This window comes from Melampsora larici-populina, assembly GCF_000204055.1.
Source record: "Melampsora larici-populina 98AG31 unplaced genomic scaffold MELLAscaffold_16, whole genome shotgun sequence".
In the NCBI taxonomy this organism is placed as follows: domain Eukaryota; kingdom Fungi; phylum Basidiomycota; class Pucciniomycetes; order Pucciniales; family Melampsoraceae; genus Melampsora; species Melampsora laricis-populina.
In genome coordinates this window covers 1241740-1268204 of record NW_006768780.1, presented here as the reverse complement: position 1 = coordinate 1268204, position 26465 = coordinate 1241740, and the positions used below count along the sequence as shown (strand labels likewise).

Sequence of the window (26465 nt, the reverse complement as noted above, 5' to 3'; positions counted from 1 at the left end):
ACTGCGTATTGTTTTGCTTGAGACCAAATGTATTATGGAGTTTGCCAAAAGTTATCTTACGGAAACAGTTGAGACCTTCATATTTTCTTTGTTCTCTGATGAGAATTTGATTATGTACATGATTTTCTTCCAAACAATGAGTGCCAATATCAAACTCCTCCAGTTGTTTTGTGTCTCTTTTTGGAAGTCCTGATATCTGTTCTGAACATTCCTGTGTGGTCTTTGGTTGGTCACTAGTTGACCTTCCTTCAATTCAACTGTGTAGTTTTGAGTATATCGAGGGTGTCTGCCAATACTTGATATGTTTTATTGTCTTGTAAGGCAGAAGGGTGAAAAATAATCAAAAAGCCATTTACACCACGTGGAGTGCTTCCTGGATAGCTAGGTCAGGCAAGACTCAGGGAACTCATTTGACAATTGAAGACATCAATCAGCAACATAGCTTCATGAATATAACACTTGGTGGGTGCCTATGGACATTCCGGACTTCAATAATGTGATAGCCTATTGATCAGAGTGTCGTATCTCAATATCAAACCTTTCCCATAATATTTAAGAAGTTGAACCTCATGAGCTTTCCACTTCAATAGGTAAAGATCCAACTACAGCAAACAAAATTTGCTACATGCTTGTGGACCATCGTGCTCTGCTGAAAAAGTTCCATGCAGGGAATGTATGCTTGGTATGTAGATGAGCCTCGAGTCAAACTCCACATGCAACGGGGAGATTGAGGAAATCAAAGATGTTTGCACCGATATATAATGCGGTTTGGCAATTCAAGAACCACTGGGTATGGGCCAGGATCACAGATGACTCTCCCTCAACAGCAGAGTCCACTTGGAATCTCTTTATTAAACCCCCACCACCTCACTAACTCCTCATGTACATACATACATATGAATCAAACAGCCAGCATCCAACATTCTCTTCAATAGCCAGTTGATTTTATTGGAATACCTATGATCTGGACTTGCAAAATGGTAGGAAAGTAAACTCTCCCTATACTTTGAATTGGTCCAGTTTTTGTCAATGGATTTCTGCGCCCAGAATGAACGAATCGACGTTTTGATGATGCAGTACAGGAAATGAGGAGATCGAAAAAAATAGGGATGAGCTAGTGAGCTTTTGAGGATATCTTGAAGGGATGCCATTCAGCCGCTCAGTGTGTTTATGTACAAACATATTAGAAGGAGGTATGCTACTAGAGAGTGCAATATGCTGTACCACAACTGGCTCTATGCATACAGCAGTTAGGTTTAATAAGTTTTTTTTTGAATTCGACCCAAGCCATTGAAATTTTTAAAGAACCCATCAAGACTTCCTTTCCGCTGACTATCTATCCGACGAACATCTCAAAGCCACCTCAATCAATCAATCAAGTCATTCTCTATCAATCATGTAAGTATATCTTCAATCATCATTCAAATCGGATTAAAAACGAAACTACCATAGTTCTTTCAGCAAGACTGGATCGATAGTCTACTCAAAACGTTCAAGATTTTTACAAATGGCATCGCAAAGTTCTTAAGCTAACATTGGTCTTTCTAAAATCTCTTTTGAAATAATAGGTTGGTTCTCTTCGAGTCTTCTTTAGGATTCTGTCTTTTCAAAGTAGCCGATGACGGTAAATTATTAAGCGATGACAAGCTTTACAAAAAATTCGAAACTCCGGCTAGTGCCTCTAACCTGTCAGTCTTTCCCTTCGACACAACACCAAACCTGATTTGAGCATGGGGATGTGATGTGATCAAAGGAATTCGGTCACTCATGTTTTATTGAGAGACCACCCTTTACTGATCCCTACGCGAATTTACTATCTTTTCCTATATTTCGGCTTCAACTTTGTATCGATATCATCCACTTATCAGTGTCAAGTTACAGAGCATTCATCGGTTCAAAAGTACAGCTGATGCCGTTGAAGATATGAGCGCTATTGGTGAAGGTAAAATTTCAAAAAAGTAAAAATTTCTTCATTTTAACTCTCAATTACACCTTTCATGTGTCATCATCGTTTTCTGATCCTGTTTTGTTTTTCTGTTCACAAAAAATAACAGTTTGAAGAAATTCTTGACAGATGAAATTTCTCAAAGCAAGAACAGTCAAGAAACACTAGCAGTTGTGGATCCTAAACTAGGTACGTCAAATCACCTACTCTAGCTAAAAAAAATATACTAAAATCCATTGATTTGGTTTAGGTGGAGCTATCACGAAGAAACTCGGATTTAATGTGATTTCAGATTCAACTACTACGGACCTTTTTCGAGGAATTCGTTCACAATTGGCTGGACTTCTTGGTGAATATAATGTAGAAGAAAGTGACTTAAATACTATGAACTTGGGTCTCAGTCATTCTTTGAGTCGGTAAGTCGCCAGGAAAGAACTATTTGAATAGAGTGAATCCCTCTTAAGTTGATTAATTTTGTTCAACAGATTCAAATTGAAGTATTCCACCGACAAAGTAGACACGATGATTGTTCAGGCCATTGCTCTGTTAGATGATCTAGACAAAGAGGTCAACATTTACGCTATGCGGGTTAAGGAATGGTATGGATGGCATTTCCCTGAGATGGCCAAGATCATCACGGACAATCTTGCTTATGCAAAGATTGTTAAAGTCATGGGTAAGTTGAATCACTTTGAATCTCTGACCATTTTTCCCAATATTTGAATACTAGACTTACTGATAAATTTTCAACTTATGCAATGTTCAGGTGTTAGGACAGATCACGATAAAACCGACTTTTCTGAAATTCTTCCAGAAGAGCTCGAAGGCACACTAAAAGCAGCCGCAGCAATTTCAATGGGAACAGAAATTTCCGATACCGATCTTTTACATATCCAATCATTAGCTTCTCAAGTGATTTCGCTTATGCAATATCGTACCGAACTTTTTGAATATTTAAGAAACCGAATGACAGCTATTGCACCTAATCTTACAGCTATCTTAGGCGAATTGGTTGGTGCTAGATTGATTGCTCATAGCGGTAGTCTTATCAATCTTGCCAAGGCTCCTGCTTCTACGATTCAAATCTTAGGAGCTGAAAAAGCTTTGTTTAGAGCTTTGAAGACTAAGCATGATACACCTAAATATGGTTTAATCTTTCATTCGAGCTTAGTAGGCAGTGCTCCTGGAAAACTCAAAGGAAAGGTGAGGACTCGAGATTTTTAGCCTATCCACATGTACTTGAAAGCTTGTTTACTAACCCATGTTCAATTTGAAATATCAGATGGCTCGTATGACTGCCGCCAAAGCTGCACTTTCAATTCGACATGACGCTCTAGCAGATTCAGATACCAAATCAACAGAAGACGCCGCATTAATTGGTATCGAAGCCCGAATCAAATTAGAATCAAGATTAAGAAGACTAGAACAATCGATCGGAATTCAATCTGTACGAAAATCATCACAATCATATCAACAACTACCTGCTTTGAGAATGCCAAACGCTGGTAGTTATAACCCTGCAGCAGATGATATTATGATTCCTGCTGCTAATAATGATACAACAAAAGATGACGATGAACTTGTACCTCAAAGAAGTAAGAAGGATAAGAAGAAAAAACCTTTGATTGAAGAAATCGATAGCAAAGAAGAGATTGCAGATGTTTCTATGGCAGCTGATGATGAAGATGCAGAAGCTGTAAGCTTTTTCTTTCATTTCCCAAAGCCTCTTGATCTTATATCTAATCAATGTTTTTTTTGTTTTAGACTGCTAAACGGTTAAAGAAGGAAGCTAAAAAAGCAGCCAAGAAAGCCAAAAGTTCAAATGAAGAATTACCAGCATCTGAAGCTAAAAGTAAAAAGAGAAAAAATGAATCAGAAGATGTAGAGATGACAATAACAGATGAAGTACCTAAAAGTGAAAAGAAATCAAAGAAAAGGAAATCTAAAGTAACAGGAGATGAATGAAGAATGAGTTTTCTAATGAATTACTTTTTTTCTTTTAGATTGAATCAATGTTTTTAGTTTTTTTAAGTTCATTAATCTGTGTATAAATAAACAAAAAAAAATCTAGATTTTTGAAAACAAAACTCATGATTTCTCTTTTGCGCTTATAGTTTTTTTTGTTAGTTTTCTTTTTCTTTTTTTTCGTGCGATGGGTTGTGACTCGTGAGGGAGAAGAGGGTTTGGTTGATTGTTTAATGAGCATTCATTACTGAGTGTATTTGTTTGTTTTGGATTGTTTTTTTCTCGTGTTGATTGACAGTTCGGATTTTAGTTTGGAAGTTTGAAATTGAGAGATAAGAATTGAGAAGGGTCACGAGAGAGAAGTGCATTCAGTGGACATTTAGTGGTTTGATTCGCGTTGATTGGTCTCTGCAGGTCTCTGCCTTCCTTGGAAGAACTCCGCCCCCTTGACTTTTAAGCATGAATTATTAATTGATCAAAACCATTTCCACTGCTGCTTTAGGATTGTAAGAGAAATCATATGGAATGATATATGTACAATTTGCTCATGGGTGATAGATAAGAAAAATAGATGACTGGAGCTTTTCAAATGAAACTGAGAGACATTAAAATGCACAAGATAGTGAAATTATTAAGCTTTAAAGTTTGAGGGTTATGATAGTATGGATCATGGATTTGATTTAGAAAATGGTGACAGAAAGATAGGTTTTGAAAATGGACCTGGAATTCCATCCACACTTATACCTCTAACCATCCACCAACCTCCTTCTAATGCGCGTGGTTGATTTGGAGATAGTATCAATTTTTGTATATCATTTGATGTAGTTTGAGTTTTATGAGTAGATTTATGAGTAGATCCATGATTCCATTTGTCATCTTTCCAACCTGCATGTGATCTTTGAGGTTGAGCAGGAAGTACTTTCACGACGATTGCTTGGGTTGGCTTAGTGGGATCGATAGGTAAGAATAGGTCTCCTGCTGCTACGTTATCGTGGACAGTTTGAGCTACAAGATTGAAAGCCAAGTTGCGTACATGTGCCTGATATGAAGGAGATCAGTCTCTAATCTAGTTTGAGTCACTCTTATTCATCTCTTCTGCGAGTTATGTTACTTACACCGAATATTTGATAGCTATAAGCCCATGCTACACCCATCCATGAAATCCCAACATGAGCGCCGCGGTGGACAAAGAAAGCATGAGGGCTACCCGGGATCGGGAATGGCGGTGGATAAAGCCCTAAGGCCGTGTAGCTATTGAGGACACGAGCTGAATTTAGTCACGATGATCAAGGTAATTGTTTAGAGATAATAATCTATCCCATGTACCTTGCTCGGTAAGTAGAGTGAACGACTTCGTGCTCTTGCGTATCAAAGTCACTGGCTGTTTGAGTCGCCCATCCCGGTATATCTATCAAAAAATTGTTTCATGAGTGGTTTAAGGATAAGAATAATGACCTGTGATTCCTCCATGTATAAAATTTGAATGATGAAAAGATGACATACGGTAGCTAAAGATTGCATTGCCCTCGGAGTGAGTGACAAAACCTCCTTTCTCTGAATGCGCTGTTAAAGACCAGATGAGAGTTCCAGCGCAATGATAAAGATCGTATGCTTTCTTATAGAGCGAAGTCTCGGAGTCTACATAAATCATAACACTCTATTAGTTGGATTCTTTGAAGTGATTCAAGAGACGTTCTCACAAAACCCATGCTCGCCCAGAATAAGTGTTTTGTTGTACCGGCGAACTTGTTCATTCAAACTTTGAAACATAGCACATCAGTTATGCGATTGTAAGGAGGATTATCATGAGGCTTACCCATGAAAATAGTCAATGTTATCATCTCCATCTATTTTATTTTATTGGTGAGATAAATTTGTATGCGTAGATCTCATTACTGTCAGCACCAAACAGACTGATGATCTCATGATACAATACATCAGAAGGGATAAAGAGACTTACACAAATGATAAGAAAGTATATCAACATCTGGAGATTTTAGTACTTCTTCTTCCCATGGATGATCAATATTTCGAGCACTGAAAAATATCCAAGATGTCCGGTCAATAACATCGAATTTGATAAATGCTTGGGAGGTTCTGCCCACTCAACTAGCTACCATCCATCACGAGAAGTTTAGGAGCTAATGATTTGATATGACGTGCTACTGATAATGTCCACTATCAAAAAGGAGTCATGAAGCATTTTCATCAATATACCTGGATATGAAACGTTGATGAATGAAGGCTACTTACCTTAGCAGGAGGGGATCGCCTGACTACAAAGCGGAAATCAATGAATGGACACTTCACAAGGATCACTTTTGGAAATTCATGGATAGGTATTCAGCGTACAGCTAGTGTGATTCTGTGATCTCCAATTCATCTCGTTCCCTGTCTCGATGGCAAGAATAGTATTATCATTACCGTAGCGAATATGGTTCACTGTGTTAATCCGGTTCAAGAACTTGGAAAGAAGCTTTTTAAAAACTCGTAACATCTCTGGGTCTGTAAACCAATCGACTGAATTTCGAGCAGTGTCATAGTCGGTTATGTTGTATCTATGCCGTATCAGCTAAATACGTCAAACCAGCTCAGTTAACGTCCCCAGTGCCGTATGCTTGATCACAGAGAACCTACGTCGTTGAAGTTTCCAATGTAGTTTGTCGAAGATGAACCATAGTCCTGATGAATGGACATGGTCAGATAACAAGTCAGGAATCAAGGTACTCAGAACCTGTGATTGGCGACTTACTTGATTGATGATTGGGATAATCAACTTGACTCCATGACGATACGACATTTGTAAACTGGGGAACCAATCAGACAGTCAATCGTTAGGCCTCCAAAATATCTGATCCGAAATCACTGGAGTCTGAAGTGAGGGCTACGGAGATGAAATGACATACACACGATCAATTTGTTCCCACTTGGTTTCATTGTAAATCCAATCTGTACCTCCAAAAAGCGGTCTCGAGATGTACTTCAGCATGAATCAGGGGGGATGAACGTCGAAACAGATCACAAACCGTCTCTATCTTGATCCCAACCAATCACCTGCCCCGATGAAGGTGGAATATATCCTCCAAACTGAGTATTGGCAATCCTAAGTGGATAAGTCCTCGTGGCAGGTGTTCCAAAACCGCTGATAGTCTCAAGTAAATCGCGAGCCTGCCAATCGCCCCCTACAGAAAGGGTGTGAATCGTAGGTTGAGTGAGGGGTACTTGTAAAGCACCGGGCTAGAGGACTCTTACAGTTCATAACCTGTCTGAGTATCATGATGAGCTAATGGACATACCTTCGAGCAAGGTTGGTGCGCTATTCCGAAAGTGAAACAAACCGAGAAACTTATCTTCAGTGACCGTTCCGTACAAATGACAAAGCTGGTAAAATTGAAGAGACTTACTTGAAACCTCGGAAATCAAATAGCCTGTCGTCAAGATAAAGATGTCCATCTCCTTTGGCGGTCACAAACGCGTTCTTGGAATAGCCTCTCTGCTCCGTCGAATAATTGTGAGAGTCTAGATGCAATGTTGCCCTTGTCTCCCTCGGAGGGTATGGTGGATGGCCCGCAACACATTGTACAATCAGGAGGACAGGAAGGTATCTGAATGTCATCATATCAGCTTTCAAAATGCAGGAAAAGGTGCACTGTCTGAGGCAGTAAGAGTGAATGAGCCGTGAGCGGAGCAATATTTACAGGACGATGAACGAAGACCTCGGATGAGCCCGATATCGTCAACTCACGTTATATTGTAGCGAGACACGAGGTAGACTCGTCAACTATCAAGGTGCGATGGCCCCATCGGGGGGAAGCCATTGAGTGATGGTCAAAGTATATCTTTGCTCTATCCTCCACTTTGTAGAATCCACTCGTTATTCTACTGATTGATCATACGGGGGATCTAGGAGTAGCACCGGTGAGGAGTAGGAGTGCACTTGGTCAACGATATGCAATCGGAACGAGCAGAGCAAGTGGACGTCGAGTAAATTTAAAGGGATTTACAGTTTCCATGAAGTAAAAGACCATGTGCTGGATTTGATGCTAAACTGCTTGCCACGAGATGTGATAGCCGGTTCATGAGGTGAAAGATCATGATTACGACACCGGTAGAGGTAGAGCTGATAGTCAAGCCACTGTTTAGAATTTCCACCACGGACCACGGCCGAAGCTTGCAAGAAAACTTTATACATATGGGTGGTCGACGAAAGGAGTGAGAGTCACTCGAGTCTGAGCGTAAGATCAGCGAACCAAGTTCACACTTTCTTCAATTGTCCAAGTTTATTCTGAGTGGATCTCCAGGGGCCCCCGAGTCCCAAGGTTGAGAATTGTGAGCCATATTCCCTCCATATGACAGAGTTCCATAGTTTGTCATTGGTTGTTGGACCAACTTGCTTTCACGTGAATTCTACCGGTACATCGTCTCGAGGGTGCAAGCAGAACATCGGTATTCAATAGTACGGATGTACCGAGTGACCAAAGTTTCTTCACCCTGCTAGAAAGTCACTGCTACCTCTCATTCTTGATGTCCTGTGCCAATATCACGAATCAGGATCGCGATTGAAGCTTCTAGTAAAGCACGAGCTTACTAGGGGTATCAAAGTCAGATTCATCTTTCAAGTGCAAAGGTAAGCTCGAAAATATTCAAAGAGCAGGAGCCGTAAAATCCCACAGATACGACAATCTCAAAGTTTTAACAAAGGAGTCTTATAATCCGACCTGGAAGGTGATCTCAGCACTCTATCAGAATGCCAAGACAAAAAAACATGTTGATCCTGAGACTGAAGGACTAAACGGCTGACAATATGTTAGAAATTCTTCAGGAGATGGAAACGACAATTCAAGAAAAAATTGCAGAATCCTGCGACGCAAGATCAGGTTACTTCAATCATGTACCGGTGCCTGGTATTTTTCGCTGTGTGCCAACTTCGCGGTAGGGCGATAAGATCGCTACAGCAGCCCAGTGAGCTTCAGCGCGGGTATGTCTTTGCAGTTCATGGATGGCCACAGGCATGATCTACCCTTGTCTATGACTCATACTCAGCCCTCAAAGTGACACATAACACCACAAATCGGCAGAAGGCCTCAAATAGGGCACCAGATTTCGAAACAGGGTGCTGAAAGCTTCATGAATTTACGTATCGTCGCAAGTCGAACAATTAACAAAGGATCCTTAACAAATTTGAGAATTTAATTGTTGAATCCTTATCTGACACTCATCTGTTTTATGGCTTTGCCTTCTCACACAATTGATAGATAACATTTTCCCCTCTGGCTGAACAGCTGAACTGAATATGGCCCGTTGATCATCATGAAGAATGCACACGCCACGTGAGGTGAGAGTCGAGACTGATACAACCTCATAATCTCGTCCGAGCCGATATCAGTAGGAAACAAGTCAGAACGATCGTACGGTTCGGTAAGGAGCAGCATTTGAGATATCTAACACCTTTCGAGTTTGGTTATTAGTCGAGTTCATGATTGGTTCACATCGACCAAGAAGGAACATCTCCTGTGCTTATTTTCAGTTGCTCATGATCAGGTCGATCAAAGTCGCTTGCATCCCTTCATGTGCGCATTGATTTGGTTATTTTATGACAATTCATCTTGACCAACGTACTTCCTTTATCAATGGCCGACTGCTAATTTTGGCGCGTTTCATTGCTTACAGAGATGCCCCGAAACGTCGCGACTGCAATCAATCACTCATGAAACAGCCAGCTAGAGACAGTACCGGCGCATGTCAAGATAATGCTGATGAAGAGCTACCAGCATTATCAACCGCACACAACTTGGGACCCGCAGCGAGAGATCCCCACATCTGATCATGTCTTACGCCTTAGGGAAATTTGTATACATGCATACTTGATCTGAATCCAAGACTCAGAAGTTTTTGGTGTCGGGTGGATTTGTTCAGTCCAGTTATCATCAGGTGTGCCTATAAAATCAGCTTCGAACTGGCTTGTAGATTCCTTCCACATCCACATCCACTGAAACATCTTATCCAAAAGTTTGAGATCCTCCTAAAAACATTTTTCCCATTATCAAAGCATAAAATCTATACAAAATGTCCACAAAACTAGCAATTGTTCTGGTTCTATGTGCTCTCTTCAGTGTCATTTCTGGCTCACCCGCGCCACGCATTCCAGAGAAAGTCATTGCATATCTCAAGGAGCCCAGAATACTCCAGAAGGGAACCCAAGTTGCACGAACCGTGGTCAATGGCTTGAAGCCGGGTCTCACGGCCACTGAAGACCTGATTAAGGAAGGGAATGCAGAAAAAAAATTGCTCTTGGTTAACAACGTGGCCAAAATGAATGCCTTAAAAAACCCCGTAAAAGTTGAACAGGGTCTAAAGGAAATGGCAGGACCGAGGACTACAAGACCGGCTTTGGATCAAATCCCTCACATGGGTCGATCCTGAGTTTTTCGGTCCAGCCGTGCGTTCCGAAGCTCAAACACTCGTATTTAGAAAAGGTGAGAGTAAATTTTGTGGCTACTGGGGATTCTTTTTTTGACCATCAGTTCTCCAGTGCTTAGGTCTCAAAAGTCAAAAGATCAAATCAACAAGCTTGGTTCACTCTGATAGCGACATGGCGACATTTTGTTCTGTGGTTCCACCAGGTATATCCAAATTGATAATCATCATTTCTTTTCTGAAATATGATATTTGTCGTCTATTCCTACAAAAACCTCAAAGCTATCATTTTTTACACTTTTTTCTTCCTTGATTTTGTCATTTGATCCCCAAAGTCACTTTCATTTCTTGTGCGCGGTTTGAAACACGGTTCCCTGCATGAATTCTTCTGACTATAGTCATAAAAACTGTGTTCATTAAGAAATTTGAACTCAAGATACATAAATTTGTGACCTCTGCAACATGATATATATATTTTCAGATTCTTTTGCTGGAAAGAAAGTCCTTGTAACCGCATTGTAACATGACATCACACTGCACAGTTGCCACCTTGCGTCTAGGTCCACACTGCAAGAAATCAAGACTGTGAGTATCCACAGCTGTACCAAGGTACATGAGAATTCATGCTAGTGCTACCAAAACAAAAGGGGGACATCGACCTTTCAAAATTTCATCAAACAAACCTAAAGCTCCATGAAGCCATTCAGACCAATTGCCTAGGAAAACTTTCCATGAAATGAGCTTTTGTATTCTTGTTAATTTTCTGCACGCCAAGCAGACAAGGAGCATCAGGTTGAACAACAGGGCTCATATCACAACCTCTTCTGTCATACTATGCGTCAGCCAGATCGACACACATTTGGAAGCTCTTGTGATTGATACTTTGGCCAGTAATTTTCTCAGGCTAAGCTTCGAAGTATCCTCTTTTGAAGATTGGCAGCCGTTGAGATCAGAAGACGCTTTCATAATAATCTTGAAGTGCAATCGAGCGATATCTTGTATTGATATTATAACAAAACCCAAACCGGGACTTAATCAACATGTTCCACAAAAGAAAATACAATCTAGCAATCACAATCGACTAATACTTATAAATCATCCAAGAATTGTCAAATAAGACTAACAAGAAACAAAAAGCAAGGTAAAATCTAAGACGAAAAATCATTGCCAGGCACCTACCCACTCTTACAATAAGACGAGCACTATAAGCAAAGAGATATATTCTACATTGTCAAATCAGACATTTTTTGTTTTTCTATATGTTAAATCATCCTGCCTCGGCAGTCTCCACCATACGTTCGGTTCCACCTCGAGTCCAGCGGGCTGGAACATATGCATATCTGTTTTCGAAATGAGTTTGTAAGCACTCCAATAAAAACTCTCTGCACGAGTACAGAAGTGACATACTTTGGTAGAGGTGGTTGATCAGGTGTTGTCCCTTCAGGAGGCTCTCGATATGCCCATAAAGCAGGACGTCTTGTTAGGAACAGCAGGATCATGATACAAACTGCTTGTGTAAAACCAAACCCTGCGTGAAACAGGGTTTTCGATCGGATCAAATTTGAGGTATCGGGTGTCTACATTATGAATATCTTTTCAGCCTCCTGATCAATTGTCAAATAAAGGCGTGCTTACAATGCTGACTAAGCAAAATGCATCTAAGACCCGAGAAGAAAGGCGTCAGTAAAAATATATGGGCCAAGGAAGATAACTGATATGCGACTAACATAGAGCTGGTATCCAAAGCATGATGGAAGCAACAAAGAGAAGGAGTGTAGGAAGCCATGCTGGACTATAGAGACATGCTTTCATCACCAGGACAATATCCATGATGGCCAGAATGGACAGTGGTAAAAAACTAGCACCACCTAATGCAGAATGTTCATTAGCTAACCGAAATCGAGCAAGAGAAAAAAATCAAGCACGCACCTCGGACTTTGAGACTTTCTTGGCTATTGAATCTTACATCTTGAGGGCCCGGTAAAATGGCGTAACCAACGAGGTAAAGTAATAAGCAAAGCGGAATAATCAAGAGTCTTGAAGCAAGAGCAAGTCTCGTATCCCAGTCGTGTTTAGCAGCCAGAAGCCATGTTCGAGGTGATTCGTGGGCTTGTAGATCGACTCCTTCATGCTAGATAGGTTGAGACAGAAGGTCAGCTACTTTATACCCAGTCCAAGGGAACAAGCATTGAACTCACCTCTGAAACGCCATCTACCAGTTCATCACGAGTGCGCATGACCCAGACATCTAACTAACAACGAAATTCGCAATTGAGTTGCAAGTTCTTCGGCCAGTAGCGAAAGCTTGTGAACACTGGGTAAAAGCTTACGAAGCATAATTGTCCGATGACGAAAAGCATGCACTCGACCATGAAGCTGACTCGAGATGGATCCGGATTTGTAGAAATTCCAGCTCGAACAGCAAAGCCGAGAAAGGTAGTGAAACATCCAGTTGCGAGAATGTAAATTGAGAGTGATCGATATGGACGATGCCGCCATACGACAAAACAACCGGCCAAGAGTCCTAAGAAAACTATCGAGAAGAGCATAGCACTGTGGATGGATCATGATTTAATGTATCATAGAATTAGTCGCTGGGATTGTTCAGATAAGATTTTGATCGTAAAAAAACTTGCGCAATCAAATCGTTGGGCATCGTGGGATACAATCCCAGTACCCGCTCGCGGATAACCCATGCTGCCTTTACCGAATTCTGAGGTGGAATAGCTTGCCGACGACTAAGGTATCGTTGAGAGTAGTGAAGTTCCATGATGTTGTAGTCTGATGGGGTTTATTGAGAAATTGAGAAGAGACAGGATCGGGGGCCAAGGGCGCCGCCAAAAATCACGTGACCAATCCAAACAAAACACGCGCTGACTTTGTAAATAAACAACAAACAAGCCACCCGCCGGGGCTGTATGTATGTAAACAAACAACCGGTTTTTTTCAAATGTGTTTTCGGGACCGTTTTTTTCCTTGCGTTCCACACACCTCCAGAGTCCACACACTTCCACAACCAAATAAAAAACAACCTGACCAAGGACAACCCATAGTCTGGCAATAGAGGACCTCCCGTATCCCTTTATGATTTCTTGGCGCAAACAAACAGAAAACATGACCTTACTCAACCGAAGTAGAGAGAGCAGATACTCAACTTGTTGGAACCAGCTGAGCAAGAAATTCGAAAAACGTAGATACCGCGATAGAATTCCGGTGTAGGATCTTTTGAAAATATTGATGATCTCCTTCATTCCATTCAAAGAGAGTGTAGTATCAAATCCACAAGGTACTTTTCAATTGAATGAACCAAGAGGCATTTGAGGGCATTTCTGTTGGGACTTGTGCACATACACAAGTATGTACAACCTCAATTGTGCTGAGGAATTGGTTAAGAAAATTCAAACACAACATCGCATGAGCATGCGTTTTGATTGGAAGACAGATAAGCCAACCCCGCAGGTCGTTCTTTTCACAATCAACGAACCGTGAGGCGTGTCTACTTTTCACGAAAACGCACAGTCCTTGAGCAAGATGTTGTACTGGACGGTAACGATCAATCCCATACTGTTCGAAGATTCATATGACAACTTTCCATTCACTTTGGTCCTCTGAGACACATCTTGAAAAAGCTATGCTTACTGGTAAGATATTTTTCACCTATGACGGACTCCCATGCTCTCATACAGCTGTTTGCATAAAAAATGCCGTCGCCCGTTTATTTTTTTTTATTTTTTTTTAAGTTGCACTAAGAATTACCAACGTAGATTCTACATAAGAGCTGTAGTAGGCTGTACTCGACTTTTTCAAGGGTGCAAAGTTTGTGAAAGATCCTGAAAGATCACAAATATTGCTGCCTTTGTATCTGAAATTCACAAGCTTCCTCAACTTTTGGTATGGTTGAAACCAAAGCTCGGCATCACAATGGACCCCCCAGCACCGATAGGGCACGAAAGCATTTTGAGCTTCATTCTGAAGCACTTCTAACCCTCTGACTAGACTTTGCATCCCGCCTGAAGACAACAATGTCCAACCGGCGCGCTCACAATACCCCACCGTGAGTAATCCATCCGCCACATGTTCTTCATGCTTTCTAAGTGCCTTTCTACTTGATAGCAATCCGGAAAGTTTTGGTCACGGAACCATGATCAATCAACATTATGGGATTTCTCAACCCAACAGCATCCCTACGTATCCTTACCATACGCGTTCTGCTGCAATGACGATGGCAAACCAGTGAGCATTGGCATCAGTTGATCCTGGACTAGAGTTGCATTCTGACTTTGATTTGGCCCATTTCCAGAAACCCGATGACCCCTCAGGCCATACCATATCCGTACCACCAAAGCCCTGTCAGCCAGCAGCACAACTCTCCAGTATCAGCTTTATATCCACCAGGACAACTCGATCTCAATCTTGATCAAGAATTCTCCCTTCCATCATCCAACAGCAACTCCATTCCTGCCAACAACTCGAATCAATTTGTGTATCCTGATCAGTATCTTGCATACTCTGAATATCAGCAATCGTTGGAAACTCAAGAAGATCATTTAGGAAACACATTCAATATGTTTCCCACTGATTGTACAAACTCGAATATCATCTTTGATTCGGTCTCACCTTTACATCCTCAAGAACCTTCTGGCTTTTCCAATCCAGCCTTTTCTTCCAATTCAGTCTCGCCTTTACGATCTAGACACAATTCAAACTTTTCCAATGAAGTCTTGCCTTTAAAATCGAGTCAATATTCTACCAATTCTAGTCAACATTCTGCCATTCCAAATCCAATCTTACCTTCTAGACAACCTTCCAACAGTGGTGCAATGATGGATCTTGGAGTCTCAACTGAAATAGAGGTGGATAGTGATCGAATTAGTGATGGAAGTCTCCCAGATGAGGATGACCTGTGTATGTTCATCAAGTTTGATCATATATCACCTGATTGTACTTATTATACTAATTCCATTCTCTTCTCTGTGTTTATGCTTAGTCAAAGAGGACGAGGAAGACTTCAACAGCAAGGATGAGTTGGAAATGGATCAACTCAGTGACCAAGCTAGTGCTCACCCAAACGAACCTCCGATCCATCCAGAAACGGCCAATTTAATTCCTAACCCCTGCCGAAAGCTGATCATAACATTCAACATCTGGGTACTCAAATTTCCACCGGGTAAGCCACCTGAAGCCAAAGGGAAGAATACGGGAAAGCAGGGAAAAGGAGGTGGTAGCAAAATCCCGAAGTCATTACAGCCTAAATGGATCGACAAAAAACCACGATATGCAGTCAAGCAATCAATGAATTTGCACGGTCACGACTGGTTGACGTTTCGCAACCAAGTTTTCGAATATTGTGATGAAGCAGAGAAAGGAGTATTACCTGCTTTAAAAGCTGCATATAGAGATCGGACGCTGACGATCGAAGGGTGGATAAATGGCTCTGCTGAGCACAAAAAAAATGATAAGGCTGTGATTAAGGATAAGGCTACCTTCAAGGAATTTGTGGACGCTGCTCTAGCCATGCCTTCTGATGTAAAGATGGGTCTCAGGATGGTTCATCCAAATAACCCTAAGGATGATGAGGATTCTAATTGCCACTTGTACAAAGTATTTAACCGGCATGTGCAGGAGCCTGAACAAGATTCAGATCAATCCGAAGGAAAAGATGAGCCAGAGGAACGTACTGTAAGTATTGCATTTGTCTCTTCATATTTCTGTGTTACATCACAGGAACTGATTGCCTCAATATCCTTCCTAGGCTGCAGATGTTGATCCAGTCACTCAGAAATACAACCTCCTAATGTCAAAATTTGAAAATATATTCCGATCCGGTGAAAACGTTGGAGCAGCACCTAATCCAACAAATCTTGAGGAAGTTTTGGTCTTGAATACTGACAGAGTACGCATGTGGGCCCGCGACTGGGTAAGCAACACTTTCTAAATATTTCTAGCTGTCCCTTTTACTAACACAGCCATCTTCATTCCTCAGGATCAAGGAGAAGATGGGGTTGATGAAATCAACCCTCCTATGCATCGTGCTGGATGGGAATACGTTCCAGTTCGAGATTTTGCAAAAGCAAAAGCCAAGCTCTGACAAGGGTTCCAAAATTTTGATCCCCAAGAGTCTACCAGTGATCGACCAGAGCCAAATGGCTCTTTCCAAACCCATTCTGCTCAGATTCCCCAAACCATCAACAATTACAATTATTTTGGAGATCAGCACTTGCCACACATCCCACAGGCAATTCCAGCAACACCAGCATTTCCACCTACTACGGCTCCACCCCCACGTGATGAATCACCTGCACCTAGACCCTATCCACCTTTTGAACACTTTTTGGACTGGGCCGGGGTAACACCTAACTTCACTAAGGCTCGGGAGGTTTTAAAAGATCAAGGTATTGATGACTTTGGTCGATTGCTGGACCGTGATACATATAGTTTATCTAATCTGAACAGCATTGGTATCCCTTTTGCCCAAGCTGCTGATATATTCAAAGCAGTCCTACCATACAATCGCAATCTTAAAAAAAGACCTCTTCAAGGCGGTGCTATCATACAATAGCCACCCTCTCCCCAAAATAATTACTTCCAATTATATCTGTTTCTCTTAATCTTCTTATTATCTTTCAGCCCTTTTTGAGTTGTACGTTACAACTACTGATTAAATTTTTGGTCTTATCTTTCAAGTATCTTTCTCTTTCAAAGCCTGAGGTCTTGAGTTGTATGTTACAACTACTTTTTAACTTTTGAGTCTCATATTTCAAATTGTCTTTTTCTTTTAAACCCTAAGATTGGTTTTTAGTTCTATGTTAGACCTATTTTTTTATCTTCTTTGACTAAAATGACAAGTGCAATGAATGTTGAATAAATCTGTCCCAAATTGCATCTGAACCAAGATAAATCTCAAGTATTTTCATATACGTCCATTGAAAAAATTAGAGAATTCAAAGCGCAAGAACCATGGATCTGTAAGTGATTATACGCAAGATAGTCAAAAGAATGGAGCATACTTCAAGTTGTATAAAGGCTATCTATGATACTCTGGGGCATTTAATACTGATGTGGTCTGAGACAAGCCCTAGGGCTCCAGTTTTCCTTTCAGATCAAATGCTCCAAGCCTGGGAATCGAACCCAGGCACATCCTTTCTTAGCCACTAGCCTATACCACTCACCCCGGGCAAACAGGTGACGTTTCAAATACAGCGTCACCGTGACCCTACGGGCCGGATCCTCGGGTTCCCGCGGGGTCACCTGCTATATCTGACAACGTCAGATGGCTTTCTGTAACGTCACCTCACTTTACAATTCGTCAGCCATCTACATTCGACGTCACCTACATACCCTTTCCATCCTTTTCACCCACGTTGATCTCCCACTTAAAGACACTATTTCGCCATCTGCCACTATTCTCGGCTACTTTCATACAATCCTTTGTCGAAGGCCGATTGCCAACCTCCCAATCAATACAACAGGTGTTCAAATTTGGCGGCACTGTCTCAAGGTACGAACAAAAACTCAGCCATCGTAGCTAGGGCCCAGATCAACACATTCAAAGGGTCTAATGATGAGGACTCAGTGACAGGTCTGCGCGGTTTGGATTGTATGAAAGTCTACTCAGGATTTGCATCCAATGGCGCAAGCTAAGCAGGCTTGCAAGGCCTATAAAAACCCCAACATTCATCCCTCGTAAGTTTCATTTCGACCAATCTGGGTTCATTTCCTTGTTCAGATATCATCGCTTGACTGTTGATATATTATTTCTTCAATTTCTACCAGATTCAACCTCTGCATTTTTCATCACAAATATCTTGTTTCACATCGATTGGTCACTACCATCTCACATCTGCTAAAACAACTTCACTTCCAACATCGTTTCGCAAATTTAATCATGGATCCCCCTCCAGATCTTCAATTAATGCTACAGGAGACTACAAAACAATTAGCGGCTCAGAATAAACTTATTCAAGACATTCAAGCTCAATCCGCCCAAATGCAAGCTGAATCCGCCGCCAGAGACGAATCATACGAAAAGCTTTTGAAGAAGTTCAAAGACGTGTCTGTTCAACAATCGGCCTCAGCAGAGAAAGGGAAGTCCAGAGCGTCAACCTCATCAAAAGCACCTACAACACCAATCTCCCACAATAGACCCAGTTTATCTTTGTCATCACGCAAGACAAATCCTACGCCCGCGGAGTGTTTCGAGTAACTTCCCTAAACGAGTATCTATCACCACTCCGAAATCTTCTTCAAGACCTTCCCAAAGCTCCAGACGTAGTTCTGCCCCTCCTAAACCATCGCCGAAACGCCATCCCATTCAGATGGCTCCGGATGAGGCGCCTCCAGGTTTCCAAGGAACGAGGGTACGTTCGTCCTTTTGTGTTCTATGCTTGAAACCTTGCTCATTTGTAGTCTTTAGGACTCTTTCTACCTGTTTATTCGAGTTCTATGGAACTTGATCGAAACAGGTTCAGTTCCGGTGGCACCGGATCCCAACTTACTTACGCAGTTCAACGCACAATTCACGAATGCCGCTGAGATCAACGCTCTTGCTGAAGACGCCGCCGCCAGAGACCTCCTTCCTATCACTGACATCGTGTCTCTTCGGGATGCCAAATCGGGTCGCATAAAGGTTGGAAAGGGAATTATTCACTTACAAGATTTCTTTCTCAGGTACTCGGTAGCCATGCTAGCAAAGCTGGGTATTTGTTGTTGGGCTCCTGATCTTGAAGACGCACCCGACTCGATGTGGAATGAAGCTTGTCGGATTAGTGCTATCAAAATCTTGCGAATGTGGATTACTGGGAAGGTGTTTCCAAATGCCGATGCAAAATTTGTCCACAACCTCTTATTACTCGAGCGAACGTACAATCACTATGTACATTACTATATGGCTAAGAAGTACCAGAAGGAGGCCAAAGAATCAGGCGCCAATCAAAGAGAGGAAGCAAGAAAAACAAGTCAGAGGGGCCGGCAACGCGTTAGTCATTAATTGCTTTCTTTCCTAACACTTATCAAAAGGTTTATACTGAATTGGTACCCCATTAGCTTCGTGACACACGGTTTGCTTATGCAGGTGCAAAGGGCTTTCCCACTCGCTATCTATCGATGTTGCAGCACGTCGAAGCTCACAGTGATGATGAGTTTGATGTCGAGCGCCAGGTCTATGTGGTCAAGACGCCAATTTATCAATCAGTCGAAGCTGGGATCTTCATGCGACGGGTTGACGAACATATGCGCCTAAGCAAAACGCTCAGCAAAACACGGATTCAGACACGTACGCGCATTCGCCCCAAACATCCCATTGAGTCAACTTTGACACGACCACCTCGCGGCCTTCCAATCGACTTCTACAATGCGGAGTGGTACAACGTCCTTCCAGTCGCAGATCGACAAGACATCGCCGATGCTTGGAAAGTGATGTTTCTTCCGGATCCCTCTGAGTCTCTCCTAGGTCGACCGCATCCCGACGAGAAGCTTGAAGATCAGAAGTTTACCGACAAACACTGGCGAAGAGCCACGAAAGATTACGATCTGGATCATGAGTTCACTCACGCAACGGACAGCGACGTAGATTCAGAAGATGAAGACGATGGGAAATTTGCTAAAGATAGTATAGACCTTGCGAATACTGATGGAGAAGAAGATGAAGAAGAGGGACCAATCGAAGAAGATGATTTTGAAGAGGATCCAAATGACTTCAAAAAAGGTGGAAATCGCGGGGCGCTGAGCCGGGCACAAAAACTTAAAGGCAGGATGGAGGCTGATGAGGATGAAAGCGATTGGGATGGTGAAGTTGAGGAAGGGGAAACTGGGAAGGGTGCTGGGAATGGTGAAGGTGGGTCTCGTGGCAGAGGTCAATACTACGTGGATGATGATGATATGGAAGAGAAGGAAGATGATGCGCGGGCTAGAAGGTGGGATATTTGGAACAATGCTTGAGAAATGAAGCGAGGGAGGTGTTGCGTTGTTTCTTGTTTGGATCATGTCGTGCTTTTATTTCGTTTACATACTTTTTTTTTGTTTTTGTCTGCCTGTGTGTGATCTTGGTGGTTTCTTGTAGTGTTCTTGGATTCCCTTTACATTTTGTTTTTGTTGTGGTTCATCTATCTCTTTTATGTCGTGCTTTTATTTTGTGTAGATACTTTTTGTTTTGTTTTGGTCTGTTTGTGATCTATGTGGAAAAAAATCAAATAAAAAAAGTTGTGGTTCAAATTGCATTGGATGTGGCCCTGCGAATTATTCAAAACTGGACAACTTAGAGTTCAAATTCAAGAAACACGATGTTGAGAAAACAAGACATGGAGTAGGAGTGACATGAAGTGTGTTAGCGCTTCAGATACGCGGATCCGTTTGGCAGCCAGGTGTCCATGCGGTAAAATGAAGGCCAAACAAAGTCAACGGCGAAACCTTTCTCTTGAGGTGGGATAGTTTCCCAATAGCTTTCGGAAATGTGGCTGAAAAAGTTGGTTTCATGGATGTAGAGGTGCGTGATTCTTTGGGCCAAATCGGGGTGAGCCAGTGCAGTCACGTTGAGTTTGATCAAAGAAACTACTCTGCTGACTCGAAGCTTCCTCCACAGTCTGTTGGTTGAAAGATAAGTAACAAAATGGGTTTGGAAGAATCGTTCAGATACTTATATATATAACTCACATGCGGATGCCAACCTGGTACCAGTGCTTACAAACTCTTGTAAGGTGCACTGGTTGAGATCCCTGCCCGCAATTAGGAAGAACCACAGGAATATTTTCAAATATGTTGGTCAAGATGTGTTCAGGCATATTTGCCCATGAGAGGTAAGTTGAAGGCATTCTCGACTTCGATATTTCTTTTCTGAGGATTGAGCTGGAATTCGCTCGCTTCCATCAGCCCGACCTTTATACCCCCTCGTTTTCCCCTTTTTCTGCCTTCCCTTTGATACATTAACGTGGAACGACATCTACGTAAATGACAATCAGAATATCCCCCGGTTTGAAATACCACCCACGTTTACTTTTCAGGGGTTAAGGGGACAGCTTTAAAAAGAACCTTACACCTTTTGAAAGGTAACCCACGCGTCTTTATGTTGACAGGGTCCTAGTCCTATTCCGCTCAACTTATGTAACCGCAAGATATCTTGTATTTTTTTGAGACAAGCAGAGAGTAGAAGACAACCAATAAGGAAAAACAACTTGTGATAAGGAAAAACAACAATTGAAACATAATCATTCCACTCATGGACGGATCTTAATCGATCTCCATCGCATCATCACCTGGCGTGTTAGCCACGTAGACCACATCCATATTGACCGCTCTTGAATTCCCTTCCTCCTGTACCGCAGACTCGACCCCTACAAGAAGGAGACTCGGACTTTGCAATCCCATTGCCCAAGCAGGGAGAGGGCGATGAGGCACAGATGCCACCACGCTTCTTGCTGAGATAAATTTGATATTTGAATCTTCGACCACCCGTGTGATACCCAACTTCCTGAATACAACCCGAAGTGTCTCATTGACAACTTCTGAAAGATCTTGCACCATCACCACAACATCTGCCGGATCGTCCAACTGTATGATGTGGAGCACCTTTCCCCAGGTAATTTTCCCACCTGCCTCTAACTTCACAATATTATTCGGGCTTTTTTTGCTGTATCGCATTCCATACCGGCCTTCAAGCGTCATCACTTCACGAACAAACGGCCCCAAGACTTGAGCGTTTTCCGGATAAGGCAAACGCCTGAAGTCAGTCCACTGATTGTCCTGAGATTGGTAGTATTTGAGAAGACACTCATATGTCGTTGGGTCCACTTCGAAAGCGGCTCCTACATTCCTTTGACTTTTTTTCTCAATCGTGCTCATTTCTGGAGGAGCCTTGCCCATCAATCGCTGAAGGTGACAGAACCGACGCATTATCGTTTGAGCCATTTGTTCTATATGCGCACAACCACAATCATAATCAGTTAAGTGGTCCATATTAGGCTTATTGAATATCTGACATACCAACTTTGCCGTTCGTGTTGATTTTTTGTAGAAATCCACATAAACGCTCACCGGCAAATTCGGCGACGCCCAACATTGGCCCCCACCAATCCATCTGACTTGCCAGATGGATGGCATAGTGATGGTTTGGTTTAATCTTAGCACCGGGTTCGATATTTTCGGATGTAGTCGTATAATCATAATAGGCCTTCTTGAATTGCTCAGAGTCCCCCACCTTGACCAATCTAGAAGCCACAATATGAGTGCACTCTACCAGAGCACAGAAATTCTTGAGCAGTTCCAAGAGGCGACGATCACATTGGCCACTAGCATAAGATTCGTAATTTCCGAGGAACCCGTCGATGGCCGCAAGAGGCAGGTGGATCGCAAATAAGGCATGCCATTCGCTTGCCTTCAATTTTCCATTCGCAGCGGTTCCCACACCCTTCAGAATTCGGGTGACACCTTGATGTACCTTAAATTCTCCCAAACATCGAAGTATTGACGCAATGAGATCCAGTGGAAGCCCTCCCTCCCCAGTTTCGAGAGCATCGCCAAGAGCATCCAAATCAATCGTTCCAGTTGCTTGTTCGAGTTCTTCGTCTTCTAATTGCTTGTTGACCTCAAAAACCCATCTGTACCGGAAGTGATTGGTGAGTACGCCCTCGAACCAGTTGTGCATGATTCCTAAGCCGACGTTTTTGACTGGATCCCAATACAAGAGTCGATCCAGTTCAGACCAACGTACCCCGGTGCTTTTGACCAGTTTCTTCCTTTCCGCCAGAGATTCGCTTTCTTTCCAGGCGTGCGCCGCATCGAGAACATCCCTTCTGGTTCTCTTGCGTCCCACGGTCATTTTCTAGATATCTATGTTGAGTAAAGTGCACCATGAACAGAATAGGCGGCCGGAGTGTGAGGTGAAACCAGCCACCTTGTGGTTTGCAACCATATCCCCCACCAGGATTGTGAGCCGAACATACACCTTACGTCCCTTTGGATAGCGATGTGCTCGGACCGTGACACCGCGATTGAGTTCAATCATTTGACTAATGAGTGGCGATAGGACATGACTTGTTGTAGTCATGTCCGGTTGATTCGGAGCCGGGACCATCCCAGCGAGATAAGTATTCTTGATGAGGTGACAAGTGTGAGGTGGTAAATTCAAACAGTGTAAAGCGAAGAGGCCTATTGAAGCTTGTCGACCTGATATCTTATTGCCGAGGGGATTGAACCAATCCACGAACAGCGAGAATGCCAAAGGCAATTGGCGATTTGAACCGTTTGATCTTTTGAAACCGGAATATAGGGCGCGCCAAGCTGGTGATTGAAGATAATCGTGGATGTCTTCAGTGTCCTTATTACATTCTTCTGACCAACTATCTATAGCTGCCTCCATTTCCGGTTGAGATAAAAACCAACTAAGCCAATCCTGAAAGTCTTGAAGTACAAATGTTGAGACCGGTCTCTTCATCTTCCGATATTTGCGACGAGGTAATTCGTTTGTAGGGATGATCGTTGGAAGATTGGGTATGATGTGTGAGGCGAATAGATCAATACCACAGACACGGGATTTTGGTAAAGCTTGATATCCACATTCACCCGGAGCTGTTTCGATCGAGTATAATGAGAAACATTTCGGACAGCAGACGAACCGCTCAATTGATGCGTCCAGATCCATCTTCTTGGTGATTGTTTGAACATCTTTCGGAATGGAACCAGGCCAGCCATCAGCGAAACGGGTTTGAGACGCTAATTTGATTATCTGTAACAGGTAGTCTCAAGCGACTCGACAATTGACACGAGTCATACTACAAGCGAGATATAGCCAAGCAATGAAGTAGGACACCATAACTGAAGAATTTGTTCTACTGGTCAGCGATACAATTTAAAATGTTATGAACGAGACATTCAACTGCTTACAGACTAGTTGAGTGAATGGTTTTTCTGATGATTCAGAGGAATCTGATGCTTTGGAAGAGGCATAGTCGGGTTCCGGTTCCTTCGAATGATTCATATTGGCAAAGTTTTTGGCTAACTCCAAGATAAATTTGTTGTCAGGTGCTTCTCCATACTTGTTAAGATGAATTTGGCGAGTGTCGGCATGAACCATCTGGCCACGAACTTGGGTACCATTATCAAGTGTACAGATCAGTTTGATGCAGCGGATGCAGGTGCAATGAAGACTGTCCTTCATGCTGGAGAAAGGCAACAAAACGATGACAACGTGGGTGAAAAGGATGGAAAGGGTACAGTCAAACCCGCGCTAATGCATAAATTGGGGAGACAATTTTTGCTATGCATTATTGCGGGTTATGCAAATAGGCATAAACCCCCATAATGCATATTTGTATGCATATTGGCCTAAATGCATTGAAATATGCATTATGACGGGTTTTTGTTGAAATTGTATAAGTTTATGCAATAGTACGTTTGTATTTTGCGCGGGTACAAGGACAAGATATTTTTTTGACACCGAAAAAAACACCACTAGGGGTCGGTTTGACCCCATAGAGGGCTCATTGCTGCCTGATGTTGCCAAAATCCTACTTGCAAAGGATTTGATCAGAGTTCAATGGAAAAAAAACACATCCTGGGGCGCTTTGTAGGCATGCATTATGACTTTGGGGACTTGAAAAGAAGTATGCATTATGGTTTTTGACATAATTATGCAATTAATGACAAAATTGGCCCGCACCAGCTGGGTGGAAACCAAAACTTATGCATTTTGGCTGGTTATGCATGTGCGCGGGTATGCATGTGCGCGGGTTTGACTGTATGTAGGTGACGTCGAATGTAGATGGCTGACAAATTGTAAAGTGAGGTGACGTTACAGAAAGCCATCTGACGTTGTCAGATATATCAGGATGAGCCCCGTCTCCGGCGGAGTCGGGGATCTCCGGTACACCGAACCGCCGGTACGGTAGTCGGGCAAAGACTGTATAGTCCCCGACCCCGATCCGACTCCGTAGGATCGGAAGCCGGGCTGGGGTAGGCAGATCCCCGATTTTTCTCGGAGAACCGGCACCCGGTAGGTTGATTATACACAATTGATATATTCATTTATAGAGAGCTAGAATAGATACAGTAAGTAAACTAATAACAATATTTAAACAGAGTATATAATAAACGAGGTCGGCATGAAACAATTGATGTGATCGATCAGTAGAAAACTTTAAGTACAGATAAAAGATGAATCATGAATAGTGTTTAAGGAGAGTTAAGAAAGTGAGTTTGAAAAAATCAAGAAACTTGTGATTGATCGGTCCAAAAGGTGAGGGATAGATGAAAGATGATCAATCAATGATAGCAATGGGTTCAGCCTGGCAACCGGGCGATACAAATAGCGGACCAAAAACACGATACCATTCCTTGAGGCACAGAAGTGCTTCTACACTCAAATCCGAGAGTTTACTCCTTTGAGGTGTCAGAATGACCTTGGTCTTTGAAAAGGCACCTTCGGAGGGAGCACTGGTAGCAGGAATGGCCAAGTACTTCATGGCCATCTGACTCAAAATTGGATAGCTTTTGACCTTGCTTTTCCAATAGAGCAGAATGTCGGCATTGGCAGGTTCAACTAAATTGCTTAAATAACGGCTGAGTTCGCTCTCGAACAAAGCCGGTCCAATGGTTGTCCCATAGATCTCGGCCCCAAAGTAAGATTGACTCGTGGTTTTCGAGGCTTGGTGTGCAACTTCATTCGGAGATTCAAACTTCAAGGCTTCGGAGCAGAACATGTCTTTCAATTTTGCCGGGGATGTGTCATAACGATCTAAAACCTCAGATTTGGCCTATCATATAAGAACGAGAGATAAAACATATAACAATGTCAGTTATACATCAAATGGGGAGAGTTCATTGGTTGAGAAATGAGAAGTCACACCTCAAAGAATGACATCTTGAGTCGTGGATCCAAGATAGTTGCACATACCGCACCGGGTTTGAGTAGAACATTCTTGAAATAAGTCTCAAGCTTCTCTATCATCACTCGAGCAGCGGGAATCAAGTGGTCATTGTCATAAGTTGATATAACCTAAATACACATGATTGAATAAAAAAACTCTTGTAAGTTTCAAATCATCACAAGTGAAGTATCAAGTTTGAAGACTTGCGTTGTTCAATCGACCCATTACGGCAATGTAGATTGGTATTACAGTGTGGAGTGTAGGAAATCGTGATCGGCAAAGCT

The 26465-nt window shown here is 42.4% G+C and overlaps 7 protein-coding genes across 7 annotated transcripts; 4 read left to right on the top strand and 3 right to left on the bottom strand.

Annotated features, from left to right (window-relative positions):
- Nucleotides 1-1569: 1569 nt before the first annotated feature.
- Nucleotides 1570-3880, top strand: MELLADRAFT_25214 (uncharacterized protein; the record flags this gene model as incomplete). The annotated part of the gene is made up of 8 exons (XM_007409545.1): nucleotides 1570-1688; nucleotides 1869-1958; nucleotides 2055-2134; nucleotides 2196-2361; nucleotides 2431-2621; nucleotides 2712-3148; nucleotides 3228-3605; nucleotides 3731-3880. Coding segments are annotated over 8 exons (1611 nt in total), but the record flags the coding sequence as incomplete, so codon positions are not given.
- Nucleotides 3881-4577: 697 nt separating this feature from the next.
- On the bottom strand, nucleotides 4578-7529 carry MELLADRAFT_86044 (family 5 glycoside hydrolase; the record flags this gene model as incomplete). The annotated part of the gene is made up of 16 exons (XM_007409487.1): nucleotides 4578-4949; nucleotides 5026-5161; nucleotides 5237-5318; nucleotides 5414-5548; nucleotides 5611-5669; nucleotides 5727-5757; nucleotides 5871-5947; nucleotides 6016-6023; nucleotides 6164-6186; nucleotides 6263-6482; nucleotides 6548-6592; nucleotides 6663-6717; nucleotides 6817-6865; nucleotides 6937-7131; nucleotides 7207-7226; nucleotides 7315-7529. The coding sequence occupies 16 exons, from the start codon at nucleotides 7527-7529 to the stop codon at nucleotides 4578-4580; spliced, it is 1722 nt and encodes a 573-aa protein (XP_007409549.1).
- A 2447-nt stretch (nucleotides 7530-9976) lies between these two features.
- MELLADRAFT_106150 (uncharacterized protein) lies at nucleotides 9977-10333 on the top strand (the record flags this gene model as incomplete). Its single annotated transcript, XM_007409546.1, has 1 exon — nucleotides 9977-10333. One exon carries the CDS (start codon nucleotides 9977-9979, stop codon nucleotides 10331-10333), a length of 357 nt encoding a protein of 118 aa, XP_007409608.1.
- Nucleotides 10334-11594: 1261 nt separating this feature from the next.
- MELLADRAFT_106149 (uncharacterized protein) lies at nucleotides 11595-13378 on the bottom strand (the record flags this gene model as incomplete). Its single annotated transcript, XM_007409486.1, has 8 exons — nucleotides 11595-11667; nucleotides 11735-11855; nucleotides 12055-12216; nucleotides 12257-12458; nucleotides 12526-12579; nucleotides 12658-12860; nucleotides 12960-13065; nucleotides 13319-13378. The coding sequence occupies 8 exons, from the start codon at nucleotides 13376-13378 to the stop codon at nucleotides 11595-11597; spliced, it is 981 nt and encodes a 326-aa protein (XP_007409548.1).
- Nucleotides 13379-14349: 971 nt separating this feature from the next.
- On the top strand, nucleotides 14350-16886 carry MELLADRAFT_86043 (uncharacterized protein; the record flags this gene model as incomplete). The annotated part of the gene is made up of 7 exons (XM_007409547.1): nucleotides 14350-14381; nucleotides 14423-14560; nucleotides 14628-15232; nucleotides 15315-16006; nucleotides 16080-16244; nucleotides 16311-16379; nucleotides 16446-16886. 7 exons carry the CDS (start codon nucleotides 14350-14352, stop codon nucleotides 16884-16886), a joined length of 2142 nt encoding a protein of 713 aa, XP_007409609.1.
- A 1068-nt stretch (nucleotides 16887-17954) lies between these two features.
- Nucleotides 17955-20263, top strand: MELLADRAFT_86042 (uncharacterized protein; the record flags this gene model as incomplete). Its single annotated transcript, XM_007409548.1, has 5 exons — nucleotides 17955-18010; nucleotides 18101-18526; nucleotides 18576-18684; nucleotides 18861-19301; nucleotides 19370-20263. The coding sequence occupies 5 exons, from the start codon at nucleotides 17955-17957 to the stop codon at nucleotides 20261-20263; spliced, it is 1926 nt and encodes a 641-aa protein (XP_007409610.1).
- A 1284-nt stretch (nucleotides 20264-21547) lies between these two features.
- Nucleotides 21548-22394, bottom strand: MELLADRAFT_86041 (uncharacterized protein; the record flags this gene model as incomplete). The annotated part of the gene is made up of 2 exons (XM_007409485.1): nucleotides 21548-22230; nucleotides 22301-22394. 2 exons carry the CDS (start codon nucleotides 22392-22394, stop codon nucleotides 21548-21550), a joined length of 777 nt encoding a protein of 258 aa, XP_007409547.1.
- Between the last annotated feature and the right edge of the window lie 4071 nt (nucleotides 22395-26465).